General features: G+C 36.0%; 1 protein-coding gene and 1 long non-coding RNA gene across 4 annotated transcripts in view; one reads left to right on the top strand and one right to left on the bottom strand.

Moving 5' to 3' along the window:
• Positions 1–8117, top strand: part of LOC141374006 (uncharacterized) — an 86813-nt gene extending 78696 nt beyond the window's left edge. Inside the window, exon 2 of the long non-coding RNA XR_012380534.1 lies at positions 7968–8117. This is a non-coding gene — a long non-coding RNA (uncharacterized lncRNA). The remainder of the gene's footprint in view (positions 1–7967) is intronic.
• Positions 1–9459, bottom strand: part of LOC112828751 (flavin-containing monooxygenase 3) — a 29869-nt gene extending 20410 nt beyond the window's left edge. Inside the window, exons 1-3 of one of the 3 annotated variants that reach the window (XM_025878019.2) lie at positions 9354–9459; positions 8086–8223; positions 392–580 (exon numbers count right to left, since the gene is read on the bottom strand). In XM_025878019.2, the coding sequence (XP_025733804.1) occupies positions 392–580; positions 8086–8217 (321 nt within the window). In that variant the 5' untranslated portion in view covers positions 8218–8223; positions 9354–9459. Of the gene's footprint in view, positions 1–391; positions 594–2936; positions 3057–5091; positions 6035–8085; positions 8224–9353 lie in introns of those variants that run through there. The other 2 variants (XM_073900011.1, XM_073900010.1) reach the window with 2 other exon arrangements.
• Positions 9460–21701: the final 12242 nt, after the last annotated feature.

Here is a 21701-nt window from a genome sequence, read left to right as displayed (position 1 = left end):
GTTTATAATTTTCAGGAAAGTTTTGGTCTTTATGTTCCCACAAGTATTGATATGTAGAATTTATCATTCAGATCTAAATATCAAAATTTCCATCACAATTTCTTCTTTGAGCCATAAATTGTTCAGAAAAAAAGAGTTTTGAATTTTGAAATTCATGGCTATTTTACTTATTTTTTATTGATTTCTAAGTTAGTGGCATTTTGGTCTAAGAACTGTATGTGATATTTTGTAAATTTCCAATGTATTCTTTAAATCTAGGGTCAAGGAGTCCACACTGTTAAAAATGTTCACAAATAAGGAAGAAATACTGAAAGGAACAAATAAGAATCTGCTAATAAATATAGAATTCCTCACAATTATGCCTCAAACTAATCTTTTGACAGCATCTTACCTTAAATTGTATGTATTTCAGGAGGTTTTTTTCTTTGCAAAATGCAGTGATATATTCCTGGAGCTTCCTGTTGTGCATAAAGTTGGGGAAGTCATCAGGATATGGGAAGTCTGGGAAACACATCATCTCTTTGGAAGAGTTGGTAAAGACAGACTGGTAAATGCTAGCTCTGCCTTCCTCTGTGTGGTCCTGTAAATGTATAGTTTCAAACAGAAGAGAGTTTGTAAATGCGTGCACTTACCATGGTCAGTGCCAGTTCCAAATAATTATCACTCACCTTTACTCATAATGAAATTCAGTAAGATGAAGAATAACTTTACTTAAACAATTTGATGCTAATCAAAGGACCTTAGAATATGGAAGAATATATCCTTCTTAACATCTTTTCTAAGGGAAATAAATTTTGAATTTCATTATGTTATTTTTGGAATATATAACTAGAATTAAAGAAAATTCTGATATATGTTATGATATGGATTAACTTTGAGGACGTTATGCTAACTGAAACGTGCCAATCACAAAAGGATAAATTCTATAAATTCCACTTATGTGAGATACCCAGAATTATCAAATTCATAGAGACAGAAAGAATGGTGGTTGCCTGGGGCTAGGAAGCTAGGATGGATGGAGAGTTATTGTTTAATTGGCAGAGTTTTAGTTTGGGAAGATTAAAAAACAGTCTGAACATGGATTATGGTATGATTGTACAACAATGTGCATAAGCTTAATGCCACAGAACTGTACACTTTAAAATGATTAAATGGTAAATATTTATTGTGCTATGTTTGCCACAATAAAAAAAATCTCCTTTAACATATCATGAGGCAGTTCTGGTGAATTAGACTATATTTTCTTATGTACCTAGGGCAGAGAAAACTTAGGTTATGTTTATAATAGTGTTTTGCAAATGTTTTTGACCACAACCTATAGTTAGAAATATATTTTACATTGCAACACACACACAACAAGTTTTATGAATAAATCATATCTAACTATTTGAGTTGCATTCTGATATTTTCTATCCATTCCATTTAAAATGCAGATTGATTCATTAATTTATTTCATAGCACACTAATAGGTCATAATTTCTAGTTTGAAAATCAGTGGTTTAAAGGAAATGGAAGGGTGAAGTTTGGAGGATTGGGTGGGAGAAAGGGGAATAGAGGCAGGAAAGAGGGTGATGGTAAATCACCTAGGTCTTAAAGTCTATTCTTTGGGCTGAAATTTCAAGATCAACATACCTCATATAAAATTGAGGGGAACACTGAGGGCAGAGGGGCTTTTGTTTTTACATTTGAGATTTTGGTAAGACATCACTTATCTTAAAGACTCCCTCTGGACCAACCTAGGTAGGGGGAGGTTGACACAGAAGAGTCAAGTAGCAGTGATTAGGAAGAGGTAGGATCTTAGTTTAGCTCTCTTGAACCCATTCAGTTTGAGTAAAACAAGGAGTTCCCACTTGCTCCCAGCAGGGATGAAGAAATTATTTGAGACTCATAGCAGATAGTCTACCAGAGTGTTGTTATGGAGGGGGCTAAGTGGTATTTTAGGAGAGAGCAGTAGAGTGGGCTACTTAGTTCAGGAACTCAATGGGAAAACTGGATCTTGGGGAGGTTAATCTGATATGCTCATAGGGGCAAGTGAGATCTAATCAGCAAGGTCCATTGGCCTAAAACTAAGCTAAGAGAGGACAGTCTCCAAGTTCATCATCTGCTGTCTTCAATTTAAGACTTCTAAAGGATGAGCATGAATGATAAGCAAACAAAAAGGGACACCAAGAGACTAGAGGGGCCAGACAACAGTCCCAGGATCTGTGTTTGAATTTGAGGAACTTTGGCTTTCCTCCACCCCAAGGTCACATAAGGCCTTTTTCTCCATAAGTCCAGATACAATCTTGGAAAAATTTAGGGGTTGGGGGGATCTGAAAGACTGAGCATTGATCCAAAAGAGACTTGGAGATTAAGCTATGCCAACTGGGGGTACTTGTCTTGGAATGCTTTTATGCTTCTCCCAGTGTAATTTTGGATATTTGTCTATTGTCTTATTTGTGCTAGACATAAAAGAGTGACCTGAGCATTAGTAGTCTAGTATGTACTTATGGATAAAGCATTGCAAAATATCAAGAAGTTACAAGGAGATGAGAGATGAGAGAGGAATCCCCAGTTTGTAGCCAGCAAGGAAACAAAAGACCTTAGCCTAACATCAGCAAGAAACTGAATTTAGCCACCACCCTGTATGAACTTGGAAGCAGATTCTTCTCCAGTGCCTCTAGGTAAGAGCCCAGCCCAGCCACACCTTGTTTTTGGCCTTGTAAGGTCGTAAGCAGAGAACTCAGCTGTGAACTATGCTGTGCTTCTGACCTACTACATAACTGAGAGTAATAAATGGGTGTTGTTATGAGTTGATAAGTTTGTGGTAATTTGTTATGCAGCAATAGAAAACTAATACAAGGGCAAAGGTAAGGTACTGGAGCAAGCCAAGGTTGGGGAAAATTATGTAATACTACACCAAGGGAGGATTTTCATAAAATAAAAATGATGCAAACCTTTGAGACAGGTTTGAGATAGCTTTGCAACGTTGGCTGCTCCAGGATAATCAATCTCCCTAGAAATGATGAGCTGATTGGTCTTCAGTTTTCCTTAGGCCACCAAAAGGTCCTGATTACTGAGAAAAGAGTTGCAGCATAATTAAATACATCATTTGTGAGTTGCTCTTTTTTTTCCCTTAAACTTAATCATGGACGTCTTACTGTTTCTACTCAGTGTTATTATAGTGCATCTCAGAGCCCATGTTTATAGACTGATTCTTCTAAGTTGATCAGGTAGAAAGTTTATAAGAGAATGGCTATAGAGTCAATAATTGCATTTTTAAATATAAATTTTTTTGGAGGGAGTGGTCAACAAAGAGCCAAACCCTGCTAAATAGAAAGAAGACCTAAGAAAGCCGAAAGCTAAGCCTAAGTCTAATCAAATGGGAATCCAGATCCAACAGTGGTATCATAAGACATTCTAGGTCTATAGTCTTTTATTTCACATGTATAACTTCTCAGAGAACTACTGGGAGGATGTACTCTAATGTACTCTACTGAAAGGAGAGAATAAACTAAATAGTAGGACAATAAGGGCTTCAGAAAACAGGGTTACCTAGGCCACAGCAATGCAGCTTTGACTAGAGAAGGAAGACAAGCAGAAGAACTATCTTTAAGAGACAGTTAAAAGAAAAATTAAGCTGATGGACCGGCCATGTGTTTAAACATATTGAGAAGAGAATCATAATTCTGTGGGAGAGCTTGGGGAATGAATTAGAGATAGTATTTGTAAGGTTAAACAAAGGATACTAGGCAATTATTAACTCCAGTGAAAACAAAAGTTGTTCAAGGAAGAAAATGTAATTAGAATCCACTAAGTGGCTCAGCAATGACCAGTATTTACATGTTTATAGTATTATAAACATGATGGTTTGTTTAAACAAAAAAGATCATAAAACTATATGAAGAAGGAGATTAAAAATTTTGTAAATGGGTGTGACTTTTGTTCCATATAATTTAAGGGATTGCTGTTTGTACATAGCATCAGTCAAAACAAGTTTTATAGGTGCAGAGGAGGTTACAAGAAATGAGTGAAATGGGCCAAAAATGAATATAGTGAAACAGAGAATTTAAATTTAGTTTAGAAGAAGCCAGTTATTACTATGAGTAAAGGGAGTCCAGTGTTGCCTGATTTTCTGATTTTTCAAAAGAAGACAGATCTCTAGATTTTTATGTAAAATATCATGATTTTAAAATATTAGATTAAAATCTTAAAAACTGTATAGATAAAATAGATTAGCTGCAGTATAAAAAGAGCCAGTTTGCTAACTCTAAAATATATAAAAACAATTGATTTTTGTCTAGTAGTTTTGTGATTTGTAGCTTTTGATGAGGTTAGAAAGCTTGGTAGAGATGTAATCAACACAGGAGAGACTACACATTAAAAAACAAATTGATCCAAAGAGTAGAATAAAATCAGGGGAAGTGAACAAAGGGTTGTGTGCCCAGAGAAAAGAGCCTTTATTCATGAAACTTCAGGCCCAAATTCAGACAATTTACTGATGTATTTTTTGGGGATCTCCTGAGAAAGAAAGACATTTCCCTTCAACTTGTGGCCTAGTCCTAAAGTACTTTATTTTCTCAGTGATCAAAGCAGGTGAGGGAAATACATCACTCTGGCTTTAGATCAGTGTTACAAATGACAACTAGAAGGGTATAGGGAGGTGCTACAGGAAACAGCCACAAAAGTTTGAATGATCTGCACCTTATTTTTTCACACTTAAGAAATGTTTGGATACCTCTCAAAGGGGGAAAATGCTGAGAGATTGTAAAATGCTGATTTTAGAAACCAAAGGTAATGAAAATACAAAATTAACAGGATTTTATAATTTAATCCCATAATGTGAATTCTAGGCATACAGCTGTAGGCTCCTAGTGGTATTTGAGAAACACAAGAAGTGATGCCACCACCTGCAGTGTGGACCCTCTCACAGAGGTAAAGTAATTAGGAAACTCTGAATAACCAGTGTATTAGTTTCCTGTGTACTGTAATGTTACCACATGCTTGATGGCTTAAAACAGCAGGAATCTATTCTCTAACAATTCCAGAGGTCAGTAGTCAGAAATCAGTATCACTGGTCTGAAATCCAGGTGTTCGCAGGGCTGTGTTCATTCCAGAGGGTCTAGGGGAAAATTCATTTCTTGTCCCTTCCAGCTTCTAGTGGATGCCAGCATTCCTTAGCCTTTTCAGTGGCCAGGTCACCTGCATTCCTTGGCTAATGGCCTCTTTCTTCATCTTGAAGATGGAGGTCAGAGCATAGCATCTTCAAAACTCTCTTTCTGCTGAAGTGATCATGTTATCTTTCCCCTTCTATCTCTGGGTGTCAGGTTTCCCTCTGCTTCCCTCTTATAAGCATATATGCTATGGCATTTTTAGCCCACCCAGATAATCCAGAATGATTTCACCATCTCAAGATTCTTAACTTAATCATATCTTAGTTTTCCAAATTAAGAACATTTGCAAGTTCCAGGGATTAGGACCTGGTACCTTTGGGAGGAACCATTGTTCACTTGTTCAGCCTACCACAGTCCACTGGCCCATCAAGATTCACATCTATTCCACATGCAAAATACATTTACCCCATCTCATCACCCCAAAGTTTCAATCCATTGCAGCATCAGATCAAGTCCTGAATCTCATCTACACTTCATCAGCTCAAAAGTCCCAAATTGTATCACCTAAAATTACTTAAATCAGGTATGGATGAGACTCCAGGTTTGATCTATCTGGGCCAAAATGCTTCTCCATCTGTGGACTTGTGAACTAGAAAACAAATTCTCTTCTACTAAAGTACAGCAATGAGACAGGCATTGGGTACCAGTTACAGATGTTCCCATTCCAAAAGGGAGAGAATGGAAGGAAAAAAAGAGTTAACAGTCCCAATTTTGAAATCTAGTAGGGTACACATTAGGTCTCAAGGCCTAGGAATAATCTTCTGTGTCTCAAGGTGCCAGCCTCTGGGCCTGCAGTTTCATCCTCTGGGGTATTCCATATTTTTCTTGAAGAGAAGCATATGTTTGCAGCTGAAGACATCATCAATCTGTGATGCCAGGTTCAAATGTCAGAGTCTTCATTGAGCAGCAGGAGATGTAGCTGTATTGGCAGCAATGTTTTGCAAAGTTTGAATACAAGGACTGGTTAAGATTCCTGTAGAAATCCTACTAGTTCAACAGGCCACTTATTGCAATGGCACCCAGCAGTTTACCAAGGATTAAGCATTCAGGCTGGAAAGACAGGTCAGCTTGAATCAGGATCTTGTCTTTGTCATTTACTGGCCATTTATCATTTTTTTCTTTTCCTTTTAAGCTTCAGATTCATTTATAAAAGGGAGAAACTCATACCTACCTTATAGGATCATTGTAAAGATTTAATTAAATGGAAAAAAGGGTTAGGCATATAGAAAGAGCTCACTAAAATAGCCCTAAGAATCAACAGTGTGCCAATCTGAAGCCCTGTCAGCACATTTCAGCAACATATTCTAGGCTCTACAACGTCATACAAGATGTTGAGCAGTTTCAAGAATTCTTTACAGCCTAGAAAAATAGTTATATTAATAAGAATAATTCTCATATCTTTATAATATTTAAAGAGTTGTCTGTCACAGACACAGTCTCCTTAAATGCAATCTTTTTAATTGAGGTATAAAACATATTAATTTTGCACTTGAGGAGGAAATAGCTTAAAAAGGGTTATTGCTCCTCCTAAATTTGCATATATGTATGGTCTATCAGAAGAAGAAGACAAATGGGGTAGGCTTAACCATGCAGTGTTCTTAAGGTTGTAGACAATGAGGGAGTTGGGGCACAGGCAAGCCCTCACACCTGCTGATGTGGTTGTCAGGCAACAGAGGAAGTGATTTAATGGTTGCATAGAGGCATGTCTGCTAACAGAGTCCTTCTTATGAATGCCCGGACAAAAGGGCATTGAAGAACTTCAAATCAGTGTATCTTGTTATTGGTTCCTCCCATAGCAGTCTCATTAATTATTTGTTTTTTGCAAGGCCAAATAGCACCTGAAACCTTAAAATCTGTGGTCTTTATTTTTAATTATGGAGGGGGGAAAAGTAACAAGCTTGTTTATAATGTTAACGCTGACAGTGTAAAAAAATTTCCAAATCACTGACTGGGGAGGTGGCAGATGAAAACCTTGTTTTATGTACATCTTGCTTAGGGAAAATCAGTAGTAACCACTTCATGTAGTAGTTCATTCTAAGTAAATTTGACATTGAGATAAGTATTACAGATAAAATTGGAGAGGAAATGGTGAAAAAACAAAAACAGCAAGGAAACATTAAAATTAGCATAAAATAGATTAACAGAGATAACAGGTGAATTATCACACTCATAAACAGGTTAAATATCCCTGTTAAAGAGATTCAAATGGGGTCAAAAATCAGTCTCTGAACCTGGATGTTCACATTTGTATAAAACAAAGGATAAAGGAGTTTAAAGATAATGAAAACTGTTAAGGCACAGAAATTGAAATAGGGAGTAACATTTTTATCAGAATTTAAGCTATAACAAAGTATAAAACAGTGTAGGATGTAGCACTTAAGAAGCTTTATGTGGTAAATAACATGGCATTCATCTGTAAAATGTTCAATATCTTGATGTGAGTGGTAGTTTTACTGATGTATACATAGTATTTAAGTGCATTCTAAGTACTTAATAAAGTAATTCTTAATTCAAATACAAAAAAAAATCTGTGGTCTGAATCATTAAGTGGACCTTTGGTAACCTCAACAAAAGAATGGGAACAACCTTGTTTTTTAAATGAGTAACTCATGTAGTTACATTACATAAACCTAACCAATATTTGCCCTTGGACTCTATTCCCAATTATTGGGAATAAAGTTGCTCAATTATTAATGGTTTACCAGGGGTGAATTCTGTACGCAGAGACCTTCAAAGCTAGCCCACTATCTCATTTACTTTTGAAATGAGCAAGGAACTTATTTTCCAACTTTCTCCCAATGCTGTGTTTTGTAGGTTCCAACCTAAGAGGGATAACTGCATGGAAGCTGATTTGGAGGTCTGTGCTCCACCTATGTGTTCTCACATACTTCACACCTCACTTCCTGGTCTGCTGCATTGATGTCCCACTCACCGAGAATTTCCACAGGCCCCCAATGTCTTCACTCCTCTCAAAGCAGGTGGGCTCCAGCCCCTCTTCCAGACAGCTTCTGATGGAGGCCAAGCCACTAACGCCAGCTCCAATGATGGCTACTCTCTTCCCCATGGTTGCCTGTGCAAAGACCCATGAAAAAAACATTTCTAGCAATAGTATTGCTGAAATTTTTTTTTTTTTTTGGCATCATTCTTTGGCTTAATTAGAAAATTTAGGGGCACCTGGGTGGCTCAGTCGGTTACGTGTCCAACTTATGATTTTGGCTCAGGTCATGATCTCATAGGTTGTGGGATTGAGCTCTGTGCTCAGCGGGGAGTCTGCTTGAAGTTCTCTCTTTCCTTCCTCTGCCCCTCCCCCCACAGGAGCTCACCCTCTCTCTCTCTCAAATAAATAAATAAATCTTTAAAAAACTTTATTTTTGCACCAAGAAATCAATATTGAAAAATAGATCAGAACTCTTTTTACTAATCTAACTACATTTTGCATTTCTCTGATTTCTAAAGAGAATGTTTTGTTCCAAAAAAAGAAGCACTTTGTTTTTAGTCAACTCCCCCAAATTAAGAGACTGATGGTCTAGCATATATGTTTATCTTTTTTGCTTTTGGCCTTTTGTCATTAATTTTCCACCAGACAGAGTGAACATGAGAAAGATAAGGAGGTTCACAACTAAAACACATATGCACACACCAATACCCATAAACATGTATGTATATATGACTGAAGAAACAAATATGCATGAGTGTGTGTGCACCCACACATTTATTTCTTCTTTCTCTTTGACATAAGATTCAATGAGGAACAAGGTCAGGGCATGTCTACATTTCAGTATATCAGGCAATCACCCCATCTCTCCCCTACAATGTTCTTCACCTTCTCAATTAAAAAGAGAAGTCAGGTCTCTTGTCTAAAAAAACTTCTTTCCACTAGCTGCCACCCCCACCTCCATTCTCTTTTTTAAAAATTAAATTTCCTAATCTTTTCCTGTTTCTGACACTATCTTTAGGACTTGCTTTTACTTCTCTCTATTTTTTTTTTCTTTTTAGACAAAATCACGCAGATACATAGTGAAATAGACTTGAATGATAAGAATCTTGACCCTTACTTCTCAGGGAAAAAAGATCTAGCTGAATTATATGTCATTCTCATTCTGACCACATTTGGTATGAAATATAGATTCCCTTTTCCATTTACCCATCCCCCTCCTCCCTCTCAACCCATTATAATATCACCCTTTTCCCCTTTTCTACCTTTTTCTTTATCTTCCCTTCTGTATGTTTAAGTCCTGTCCAAGTCGTTTGGGCAGTTGGGAAAGAAAAATATTTTCCCTGAACCAGCACTTCATGGAAACTATTGGAAAATGGGAGGAACTGCTTTTTTTTATTTTTTATTTTTTTTATTTTTGGGGAGGACCTGCTTTTAAAGGGGAACCTCACTTCCTGGTCTTCTCACAAGAGCCCACACCACCAACTGCCCAGATAGGCTGGGCTCTCCCAGTCTTCTGGCTACCTGGTGACTGGTTTCCCTTTAGTCAAGGTAAACATGATCCACTGCTTACACTTTTGGATACTTGGCCTGGGAGTCAGGCAGTTTCTCCCAGATGACTTCGGTTTTCTGCTCTATTTTATTGTGTGTTATTTTGAAGTTTACCTTATTTTACTCAGTCCTAATTTTTTGGGGGGTATCTCCTAGTAGCCCCCTTAATACTGTAGAAACCTAGCTGCTTAGTTGAGATATCCCAGCAGTGAAAATGGGTTTTCGACATTCCTTCCTCCTGTTCTCTCCTTTGACTCTTGTGGTCAAAGGCCTGGAATTTGCAAATTGGTATTTCTTTGATTCTGGGGACAATGTTTCATCATGGAAAAGGTCAAATTTAATAAATTGATCCATTAGTACCAGGTAAAATTATGTTGATGATAAGACTAAATGAGGTGCACCTAACTCCCACTCCTGAAATACAGTGTAATTTCTAAAAATCAATTCCCTATCAAGTATATTCTTTATCACTTAAAATCATGACACCTCAATTATTCTACCCAGTCATTCCCTTCACTAAGCAGGCTATACTTAGCATAAACTGGCATATATTTAATTTTTGAGGAACTGCTTTTTTATATCTTTTGGAGATGGTAGTGCTCATCTGTAAAGTAAATGTAGTTAAGTGAACAGTTAGACTTCAGATCTTCATTCTGTCACTTAGAGCAGTTTGGCCTTGAGAAAGTCATTTAAAATCTCTAGTTCTTGGTTCCTTCATTAATGAAATAGGGATACTACACTACTATCATCTCTCTTGCTCAGTTGTTGCAAGGATTATAGGATATTTATGTGTATAAGTATACTTATATTTATACATATACACACACATGGCATGTAGGTGGCAATTACCCAATGGTGAATGTGGGGTGTAGGTAAGATTTTTTTTTAATCACAGGGTTCACTAAATTTTCTAGGGCTGCAATTCAGACCACATGATTTTATCTCCTCTTATTTTTCATAAAGCTCTTTTTAGGTTTAATGCTAATCCTGAGGATCTCTTCCTCAGGAACATTCCTGTAGCCTTGTTCATCTAAGGAGGGGAAGGACACACCTAATTCCATCTTGGCCTCTGATGTTTTCTCTCTCCAGCAGGTGAAAAAGGCCACTCTTCCCCTCTGCCTTTTCCAGGAGTATATTCCATCCGTGGCAGACACATTTACTGACCCTGATCCCTCTCCTGGGCCTCTCAGCCTAGTTTTGCTTGCTGTAGCTTTCTGCAAAGCTCTTTTTCATCTTCAGAATCTCGACTGCCCAGGCTTGGTTGGGGCAGTGGCCACTCCCTGCTTCATTGCCCCCTCTTTTCCAAACCTTTAATGCAGTTTCCTTCCTGTTCTCTGGATTGGGGCCAGTTAGAACATTTGGTAGAGCAATTTAGCTCAGAGGAGTATGGCACTCCTCGGAAGCAGATCAGGTGTGTCCCAAGCTTACTCTTAATTCCTGGCCACATTCCGCACTCACTATTTTTGACTGCTCTTCTAGACCCTTCAGTTTCAGGTTTCCAGGCAGAAGTTTGAATGTGAGTGCTTCAGTGAAGAGGACTGACAACTGAGACTTCCTGAAGGAATGTTCGAGTTAAGTACCAAGACTGTACCAGCTCACTCTCTTTTCTCTCTTCCTTGATTTGTTCAGTTCCCATAACTGCATAGAAGAGGTGCTTATAGAAGCTTGTAAAGAGATCATCATTTTGTATGTATCCAGGGAGATTCAGTGCCTGGTACCTCCTTTCCTCTTGCATAAGCCTAGAATTGGGGTTGACAAACTTTTTCTGCAAAGGGCCAGATAACAGATACTTCAGCTTTGTGGGCTATATAGTCTCTGTTGCAACTACTTCACTCTGCCGCTGTAGCTGAAAACAGCTGTAGACAATATGTAAATCAATGGGCGAGGATGTGTTCTAATGAAACTTATTTATAGACCCTGAAATTTGAATTTCATATAATTTTCACATGTTATGAAATATTAGTCTTCTTTTGATTTTTTCCCCCAAATCATTTCAAACTGTAAAAACCATTCTTGGCTTGCAAGTCATACAAAAACAAACGGGACCAGATTTGACCACAGGTTTACCCTTACTTTGGAGAAATTACGTTATTCTAGTGAACCATTGTTCAGAGTATTGCAGGACTTCTGTGAGGTGATCTTAAAAAGCTTATCAGTTATTAGTTCCATCTGTTTACTCACCTGCTCACATACAGAGATCCAAAGCCCCAATGAGATGCAATAATGACGAAGAATGATGTAAAATGAAAGTTTAAAAGTCCAACAGAATAAAGACAAATCCAAGTCAAACAAGTCCTTAACTAACAAGTCCCACTGCTATATAGATTTCCTTCAAGAAAACTGAATCCTACTTCATGAGATCATTGATTTCTAACACTGGCAATTCTTATTTAAACGTGTGAATTAGGGGTACCTGGGTGTCTCAGTTGGTGAAGCACCTGCCTTTGGCTCAGGTCATGATCTTGGGGTCCTGGAATGGAGCCCTGCGTCAGGCTTCCTGCTCAGTGGGGAGTCTGTTTCTCCCTCTCCCTTTACCACTTCCCCCACTCATGCTAGCTCTCTCACTCTCAAATAAATATAAAAAATCTTTAAAAAAGTGTGAATTTATCATATGATTTCACTTATTTGTGGAACATAAGGAATAGCATGGAGGACATTAGGAGAAGGAAGGGAAAAATGAAGGGGGGAGGAATCGGAGGGAGAGATGAACCATGAGAGACTATGGACTCTGAGAAACAGACTCAGGGTTTTAGAGGGGAGGGGGATGGAGGGATGGGCTAGCCTGGTGATGGGTATTAAGGAGGGCATGTATTGAATGGAGCACTGGGTGTTATACGAAAACAATGAACTGTGGATCGCTACATCAAAAACTAATGATGTATTGTATGGTGACTAACATAACATAATAAAAAATGAATTAAAATATTAATATCAAAAAATGTGTGAATTAATAGACGAGCAAAGGAAACTTTATGTTTCTAGATATGCTTAGATCTGAATCAGAGTGTTGTTGAACAAATGTAAAATTTTTTTCCTAAATAGATAAATGTTTGACACTTTACCTACACAGAAAAGCACATCTTACAGATGGTTAAGTTATCTGAATTACCTTGAGGAGGAAACCAAGGTGACATACGCCTACTATCTGGCCTAAATGGGTTTGCAGTCACAAGGGGTCAGAACTAAGGAAGAATATCCTACCTGATGTGTCAAGAAGTGAAGAGAATTAAGTCAAACTCTTTTAAAATCTGTAAAGATGAATATAACAAAGCCAAGATGAGCCATCAATCCAAAATGCAGGAAGGGGTCCCAACAGGAGGAAAATCAAGGATTTGGAACTAGATGTAAAGGAAAAAGAACAGGAAGGGCTCATGAACAAAGGGAGAAGTTCTTGGGAATTAATACTACTGAATAAAATGTCTATATGTTGCTTTTATTGGTTAATTTGTGTGTGCTACTTGAGTGCACTGTTCTGGTTAAAATATACCAGGTGTAATACCAGTGTTGCAAGTATAGTTAACCTTTGAACGATGTGGGGGTCAGAAGCGCTGATCCCTTGTGTAGTTGAAAATCTGTGAGTAACTTTTAACTCCCCAATATAATATGATTCATATTATTCCTATATATCCAAAAGCTTCTTTTCCTGAATAACATACAACAATATGTGAAATTATTCCAAACCCATAAATAAGAATATATTCTGTGTGGCTGAAGATTCAGAATAGATGTTGATATAAAATTGGGTCACCTCCTCCCTCAGGATCAAAGGGAGTGGTACTTATGACCTGTTAATAATATAGTAATACTAGCTGCTAGTACTGGGAATGTAAGTAATAATATTATATTTGTAATTAGAACACATCAAACAAATAGTGGTGTTTGGTATTGAGACATAGTTGGTGGTTATATATTGATAATTGTAGTAATAAAATTGATTGCACCTAAAATCGATGAGACACTTGCTAAATGTCATGAAAAGATAGTCAAATATACAGAAGCTCTTGTGTGGGCTAAATTACTGGTTAAGGGCAGACATACTGTTCATTCCATTCCAGCACCTCTTCAATTATTGATGAGGCAAGTAGACATAAGAGTGATGGTAGAAGAAGTAAAAGTTTATATTGTTTATTTGAAGAAATGCTGTATCAGACACTATAGTTATTAATGGTACTAATCAATTGCCAAAGCCCCCAATTCTAGCAGATACGACTATTGGAAAGATTATTATGAACGTGAACAGTAACAATTATGTTATAAATTTTATCATTTCTTTTTTTAAAAAAGATTTTATTTATTTATTTGAGTAAATTAAATCATTTCTTAATAAAGCTCCAGGTTGACCTAATTTAGCATGAATAAGAAGACTTAAGGAGGTTCCTACAATTCCGGTTCAAACACCAAACTGTAAACATGATGTGCCATATCTTTATGCTTTGTTAATAGTAGGTGGTTTATAAAAATAGGTAAAGTGGCTGAGTAAGCATTAGACTAAATCTAAAGACAGAGGTTGAATCCTGTTTTTACCAAGCCCTGTGATGAATAACAGATTGAACTTCAAATTAAAAAAAGGAGCTTCAATTCTGTCGGGCTTGTCCCATCTTTCTCCCCTAAACCCTGGAGAAGACTGAAGCCAGTTGACTGGCGTATTTAGTGAGGATTTAGCTTAATTCAAGTGTTTGATTTGCATTTAGTTGATGTAAGGTAGCCCACAATCTGTATTTCAGGAACAAAGATAATACATGCATAGAGCTTTAAGGGTGTTTTGTCTATGTTAACTTAAATTCCTAGTCCAGCACTGATAATTTTGGTGTTAAGGGAAAAACTAATGTTGATACAATAATGAATGGATGTAAAAAAATTACTTGGCTTATATTTGCAAATTGTTATTTTATTTCTGTTATTTATTGATGGAAATGGTAGTGATGTAGAATAATTTAGTTATGTGTAGAACTATAGATTAAGTAGGCTGGAATAGCTTTTAATGTTGGTATAATAATGCTGCTAGTTTTAGAAAATTATTCATTTGGGTAAAAAAAAACCCAAAACCTGTGAGTGGTGGGACGCTTCCTAGGGATAATATATAATCAGAAAAATCATAGTGGTTATTAAAGGTATTCTATTTCATGTGTATGGAAGTCTTGTGGTAGATGACTGTAAATAAATAGTACAAATGTAGTAATGTTAATATAATGTAAATGAATAGATTTAGAGCTATGTTACTTGGTTTATAAATCATGATAGCTCTAGTCAGCCTAAATGGCCAACTGAATAGGCTAGAATTTTTATAGTTGTGTTTGGTTAAGCCCTCCCCATTCTCCTAACTACAATTGGTACTATACCAATAATTAATATATTTAGATTAATTGATGGTGAAACTTGATATAAAACTGATGGTGAAATTTGATATAAAACTGATATGTAAGTTTTTGTCACGTCAATAAAACTGTTTGATCATTAATGGAATATCTTGTATAACTTCTGGTACTCAAAGGTAGAATGGGGAAAATTGAAGTTTTAGAATAAAGGCTACTGTAATAATAAATAAAGGGTGCTGTTGGATTAAAAATTTTTGTAATTGTTCATTGACCAGAATATATTAATTTAATAATGATAGTTATTGTGAAAAGTACAGAGGTGGTGGAGAAATATTTAATGGATACTTCTATGGGTCATGGATTACAATTTTTAATTAGAATTAGAATATGGTTTATTACCTTTATCTTGAACATTTTATAATTTTTGAAACTTTCGTTGACATTTATCTTGAAACCAGTTCAGATTATTAATTAGTGTGAGCTTAACATAATGATTATGGTGCTTGTAATAATGGTAAGTGACATAATAATAAAGATAAGAGGACTTATTAGTATGGAAAGAATATAAACCATTTTGGGGGTATTGGCCCAATAGTTTATTTAGCTGACCTTACCATAGTGTGATATGGTAACATGGAGATTTTTAAATTTTTAGGATTAGGTTTAATCCCTATAATTCTAGAAATAAGAGGGTTTAAGGCTCTGTTATTTATTTTACCAAAGTAATTCTTTTATCAGATATATTTTTAATGTTTGTGGTAGGATACTTATTTTAGTAATGTGAATTAATACATATCATATGCATAATGCTAGCATTAGTGATAAATTTTTTTTGTAAGAGATGTGTAAAAAGGTCACATCAGCATTGTGGATATGATGCTTGGATTCATAAAAAGAAAATAGAAGAAGGGTTTTAATAATGAAGTTAATTGTATACATTTCTGGTATGTAAGTATTGTGAAATTCTAGGAAAAGAATTGTTAAAGTATTTATTATGATAGTGTTGGCATGTTTCTGCTAGTAAAACATAGAGCAAATGGGCCTGCTGCCTATATGACACTAAAACCAAAGACAGATTCTGATTCTCCCTCTGTTGAGTCGAAAGGGGCTCAATCAGTTTCTGCTGGGGTTGGAATGAATCATATTATGGCTAGCGGTCATGATGAAAAAATTGATCATAAATACTCTTGAGTAATAATTAGGGTTGATGATGTAAATGATCCATTTACTAGTAGTACTGATAACAGAATAATTGCTAGTGTTAATTCATATGAAATTGTGCTACTGCTCGGCATACACCAACTAAGGCATATTTTGAATTTGAAGCTCATTCTGATCAGGGAATAGAATAAACAGCTAAACTTGCTACAGCTAATATGAATAATACACCTAGATATATGTTGATTAGTAGATATGGTATGGGTAATAAAATACATATTAAGATTACTGTAAGGGCTAAGATAGAGGCTATGATATAGATATCAATAATGTTAATGATTGTAAAGATTCTTTGATAAAGAATTTGAGGGCATTGGTGATAGTTAAGGTGGATGATGAAGACCGACAATATTTGGTCCTTTATGAAGTTCTATATAACCTAATACTTTTCATTCAAATAATATAAGAAGTGCTACAACAAGTAAAATAAGAATAATTAACAGAAGATTAATTATGAATATAGTGTTAAGAAGAGGATTTGAACCCCTACTTAAAAGTTTTGAGTTTTATGCAGTTACTGGACTTCCACTTTAACAAGCCCTGGTCTTGGTCTGGGCTGATAGAAATTAATTAGATTAAGATTATATCATGTTTTGGGTTGAAGGCAATTTTCTCAAGTTGGCCTTATTTCTCTCAGTTTTTGTTCCTATGGGAAAAAATATTAAATAGAAACTGATCTGGATCACTCTAGTCTGAACTCAGATCATGTAAAACTTTAATCATTGAACAAAAGGACCACTAATAGTGGTTACAACATTGGGCTGTCCTGATCCAACACTGAGGTTTTATAAACTCTAGAATGGGATATGTTTGCACTGTTATCCCTAGGGTAATTTGTTCTGTTGATCAATTTTGGATCAATAAGTGATAACACATATTTTGAGTAGTTTGGTCTAAATTTCAATCAGAAGTTATTTTATACTCTGAGATCACCCCAATCAAAATTATTAATCCACTTAAATTTCTATCATTTCTCAGTGTGGTTAAAATGTTTATATTTAGACTAATTAAAGTTCCATTCTGATCTTGTAATTCCTGCCTCTTTATAGAAAGGTTAATTTCACTGACTGAAAGGAAGAGACAGTAAAACCCTCATGTGGCCATTCATGTAAATCCTTACTTGGAGAACAAATAATTATGTTACCTTTGCATGGTTAGGATACTGTGTCTGTTAAACACACATCACTGGGTAGGCAGTGCATCTAATACTAGAAATGCTAACGGTGATGTTTTTGGTAAACAGGTGGGATTTATGTTTTCTGAGTTCCCTTTACTTTTAAAAATCTTTCTTTTGGTGCATGCTTGTGTTGGATTAACAATTGATTTAATAAATAGTTAATTATTAGGTTAAATTTATTTAATTACTATCAGTGGTTATCTGATCTGATAGAAGTTTGTAACAAGGAATAATTCTTATTACTAGTATTATACTAGTATTAAAAGTACTTATAACAGTATTCCTTTTGTTAATTGATTAGTCCAATCTTATATTAGGAGTTAATTTTTCTTGTTGGAATTAAAATAAAATTGTTGAGCTTGAATTCTGTCTTAACTGATGGCTGCTTTTAAGCCAACTGTGGATTTGTAAATACTTACCTGCTAAGGAAGGTTATTTCCTATGTCTAAAGAGCCACACTTTTTAGATTAACATCTAAATTTATGTAGGACTTATTACCTTTTTAGTTAATTTTAAAGTTGAAATGAAAGTCTCTCCTGGAGAGTCAGCTATCCCCCAGCTCATCAAGTTTTCACCTGTATTTATAGACCTTCTCACTATTTTGAACAAATGAATTTGTTCCTTAATGTCTGAAAGTAACTCATCTGGTTTAGGGATATTTGACTTAAGTTCTCTTCGTGAAATTGTTCTAGTTAATTCATTACACAAAAGGTAAAAGGGTAAACTTTGTTCTCTAATACTTTAAGTACTTATTTCATCATTCTCTTACAGTATTTTTTCCATAGCACCCACTAAGATTTCTACCCCCCATACTTATCTTTGTAAATAAATATCTTATTTCATTTAAATATAATTGTTAGGTGTAGTTAAGCTTTGGTTGGCTTTAGTTCAAAGTGGTCATTTTAGGGGCACCTGGGTGGCTCAGTGGGTTGGGTGTCTGACTCTTGGTTTTGGTTCAGGTCATGGTCTCAGGATTGTGAGATCGAGCCCCACATCAGACTCTGCGCTCAGTGCAGAGTCTGCTTGAGATTTCTCTCTCTCCCTCCCCCTCCACCCCTCCCCTTGCTTGTGTGCTCTCTCTCTCAAATAAATAAATAAATAAAATCTTTAAAAAATGTGGTCATTTTAAGTTGAAATCTCCAGAGCATAAACGAGGTACTTTATTTACCCCTTGGTTTGTCCAAGAACACTTGTTGCCTCTCACATGTTAGATAATTATAAATAGTCTTAAATATGAAATTAATATTTGAGGAGGGTGACGGACAGTGTGTGTGTGCTTCATGGCCTAATGAAATGAAGCTCTCTGTTCCTAAATGACTACTAACTCCTCCTTACTCTTTTGTTTCATAAAGGCTTTTGCATGATATTTAATGTTCTCAAAGTGGAATAAGTGGCCCATTTCTTTCCACCTCATAAGCTATACCTTGACCTAATATTTTTATGCTGATATTTATGCCTATTATAATTCCTTTTAGGGTGGATTGCTGAAGATGGTGGTAGATAGTCTGGATTAGCAAGAGATGGTGAGGTTTATCTGGATTTATCAATCCTAGAACATGCTGCCAAGTACTTTGAGTTTTAAGCTATTGCTAATAGTACTCTGGCGAATAATTTGTTATATTAATTATTTGGGCATAGTGTTGAACATAGTGGGTATCTAATCCCAGGTTGGATCTTAGCTATTGTGTAACCAGAAATATTAAAGTCACTTTTGTAGGTTGTTTTGGTTTTAGTTGCAGCTTCTTATAGTTTAATTAAAATTTAACTTTATTATTAAATTATCTTAAGCATGCTTTACACCAAAATTTTATTAATTTGGGTTAACTGCATGATTGTGGTGGCTGCTACAAAAAATTTACCAACTCTAATAACAAGTTAATATAACTTAGTCAAACTTTCATTTAGAACAATTTTTATCACTGCTCTCCTGTGGGGGTGTGGTTAAGCAAGGTATAATGAAATACTTCTTATTGAGCTTGAGACCTGCTCCTTTTATCTTTGCTGATCTAGAAGGCATTCTCATTGGGATGCATATACCTGCATGTGTAATTTGATACAAAATTAATAGAAAGAGTGGGACCAAGCCTATGAGTTTAAGGAGTTTTATAAACTCATCTAGGCATGTTCAGTGCCTTGTTTTAGTTGGTAAGCTAGATTAACTAAATCAGATCTATAGAAATTCCTTTCCATTTAAATCTCAAAATATTAAGTGCTATGTCAGTTTTGAAAGCGGTGAAATTAAACTTAATAAAGAATAAAAAAATTTTGGGTGTTGAGTTTGAGAAGTTCTTTATAGATCTTGGATACCAGCCCTTTACCTGTAGAGTATTTTGCAAATATCTTTTCCCATTCTGTGGGTTGCCTCTTTGTTTTGTTGACTGTTTCCTTTGCTGTGCAGAAGCTTTTTATCTTGATGAAGTCCCAAAAGTTCATTTCTGCTTTTGTTTCACTAGCTTTTGGAGATGTATCTTGAAAGAAGTTGCTGTGGGCGATGTCAAAGAGGTTACTGCCTATGTTCTCCTCTAGGATTTTGATGGATTCCTGTCTCACATTAAGGTCTTTCATCCACTTTGAGTTTATCTTTGTGAATGGTGTTAGAGAATGGTCAAGTTTCATTCTTCTGCATGTGGCTGTCCAATTTTCCCAGCACCATTTATTGAAGAGACTGTCTTTTTTCCATTGCATGCTTTTTCCTGCTTTGTCAAAGATTATTTGACCATAGAGTTGAGGGTCCATATCTGGGTTCTCTATTCTGTCAAAAAGTGGGCAGAAGATATGAAATGACACTTCTCTGAAGAAAACATACAAATGGCTAACAGACACATGGAAAAATGTTCATCATCATTAGCCATCAGGGAAATTCAAATCAAAACCACATTGAGATACCACCTTACACTAGTTAGAATGGCAAAAATGGACAGGAAAGAAACAACAAATGTTGGAGAGGTTGTGGGGAAAGGGGAACCCTCTTACACTGTTGGTGGGAATGCAAGTTGGTACAGCCACTTTGGAAAACAGTGTGGAGGTTCCTCAAAAAATTAAAAATAGAGCTACCCTATGACCCAGCAATTGCACTACTGGGTATTTACCCCAAAGACACAGATGTAGTGAAAAGAAGGGCCATATGCACCCCAATGTTCATAGCAGCAATATCCGCAATAGCCAAACTGTGGAAAGAGCTGAGATGCCCTTCAACAGATGAATGGATAAAGAAGATGTGGTCCATATATACAATGGAATATTACTCAGCCATCAGAAAGGATGAATACCAACTTTTACATCAACATGGATGGGGCTGGAGGAGATTATGCTAAGTGAAATAAGTCAAACAGAGAAAGTCAATTATCATATGGTTTCACTTATTTGTGGAACAAGGAATATCATGGAGGACACTAGGAGAAGGAAGGGAAAAATGAGGGGGGGGGGAATTGGAGGGAAAGATGAACCATGAGAGACTATGGACTCTGAGAAACAAACAGGGTTTTAGTGGGGGGGATTGGTTAGCCTGGTGATGGGTATTAAGGAGGGCACGTACTGCATGGAGCACTGGGTGTTATACAAAAACAATGGATCGTGGATCACCACATCAAAAACTAATGATGTATTGTATGGTGACTAATATAACATAATAAAATTTAAAAAAATAGAATAAAAATTTTCTAGCCCACTAAGCTAATATTTGGGAAAAAAATTTAGTGCTTTTATAGTTTATTTAATTAAGAGTTGGGCTAGAATATGTTTTGGTTGAAACTATAATGGGAGAAAATATATAAATTATGGAATAATTAGGATTATTTAGGTCTTAGATGTGTTTTTATAGAATCTTATTTTGGGGGTTTGGCAGGATAAACATATATTATACAGAACTAAAAGTTTATTGGGAGGTGAGGAGGTTTGCCAAGCTAATTTTGTTTGATGATAATATGTGTACAGATTTATAATTAAGTTTTTATGTGTCCTATGAGCATTGACCAATTAATACCTTATGGTTATAATGTTGGTAAATAATATTCAGTTTAAGCTCAGCTACAAGTTGCTTGACTATGTTAAGGCCTTTGATGGCCATCGCTGAGTAACAGCATCCCCCCCAAATTAAAAAATACCACATGTGTGGCACCGCAGTTATGTGTGAGCATGAGCTGATTAGTCATTAGTCCATTGGGATGTCTTATTTAAGGGTATGGATGGACAATTTTAGGTGAGATGGTCCTGAAGTAAGAATCGGATGCCAGGTATAGTTTCCCATTAAACCCCCCCACATATTATGGGGCCAGAGAGGAAAGAAGTGTATAACCTGAGTAGATTGCTGGTTTCTCAAAGCTTGGTGATTAAGGAGAGAAAATGGCTATGAT

The sequence above is a fragment of the Callorhinus ursinus genome, unplaced genomic scaffold (genome assembly GCF_003265705.2).
Source record: "Callorhinus ursinus isolate GAN/ISIS: 27379988/994484 unplaced genomic scaffold, GSC_fseal_2.0 scaffold13, whole genome shotgun sequence".
NCBI classification, from domain to species: Eukaryota; Metazoa; Chordata; class Mammalia; order Carnivora; family Otariidae; genus Callorhinus; species Callorhinus ursinus.
This window is presented reverse-complemented; position numbering and strand designations above follow the sequence as displayed.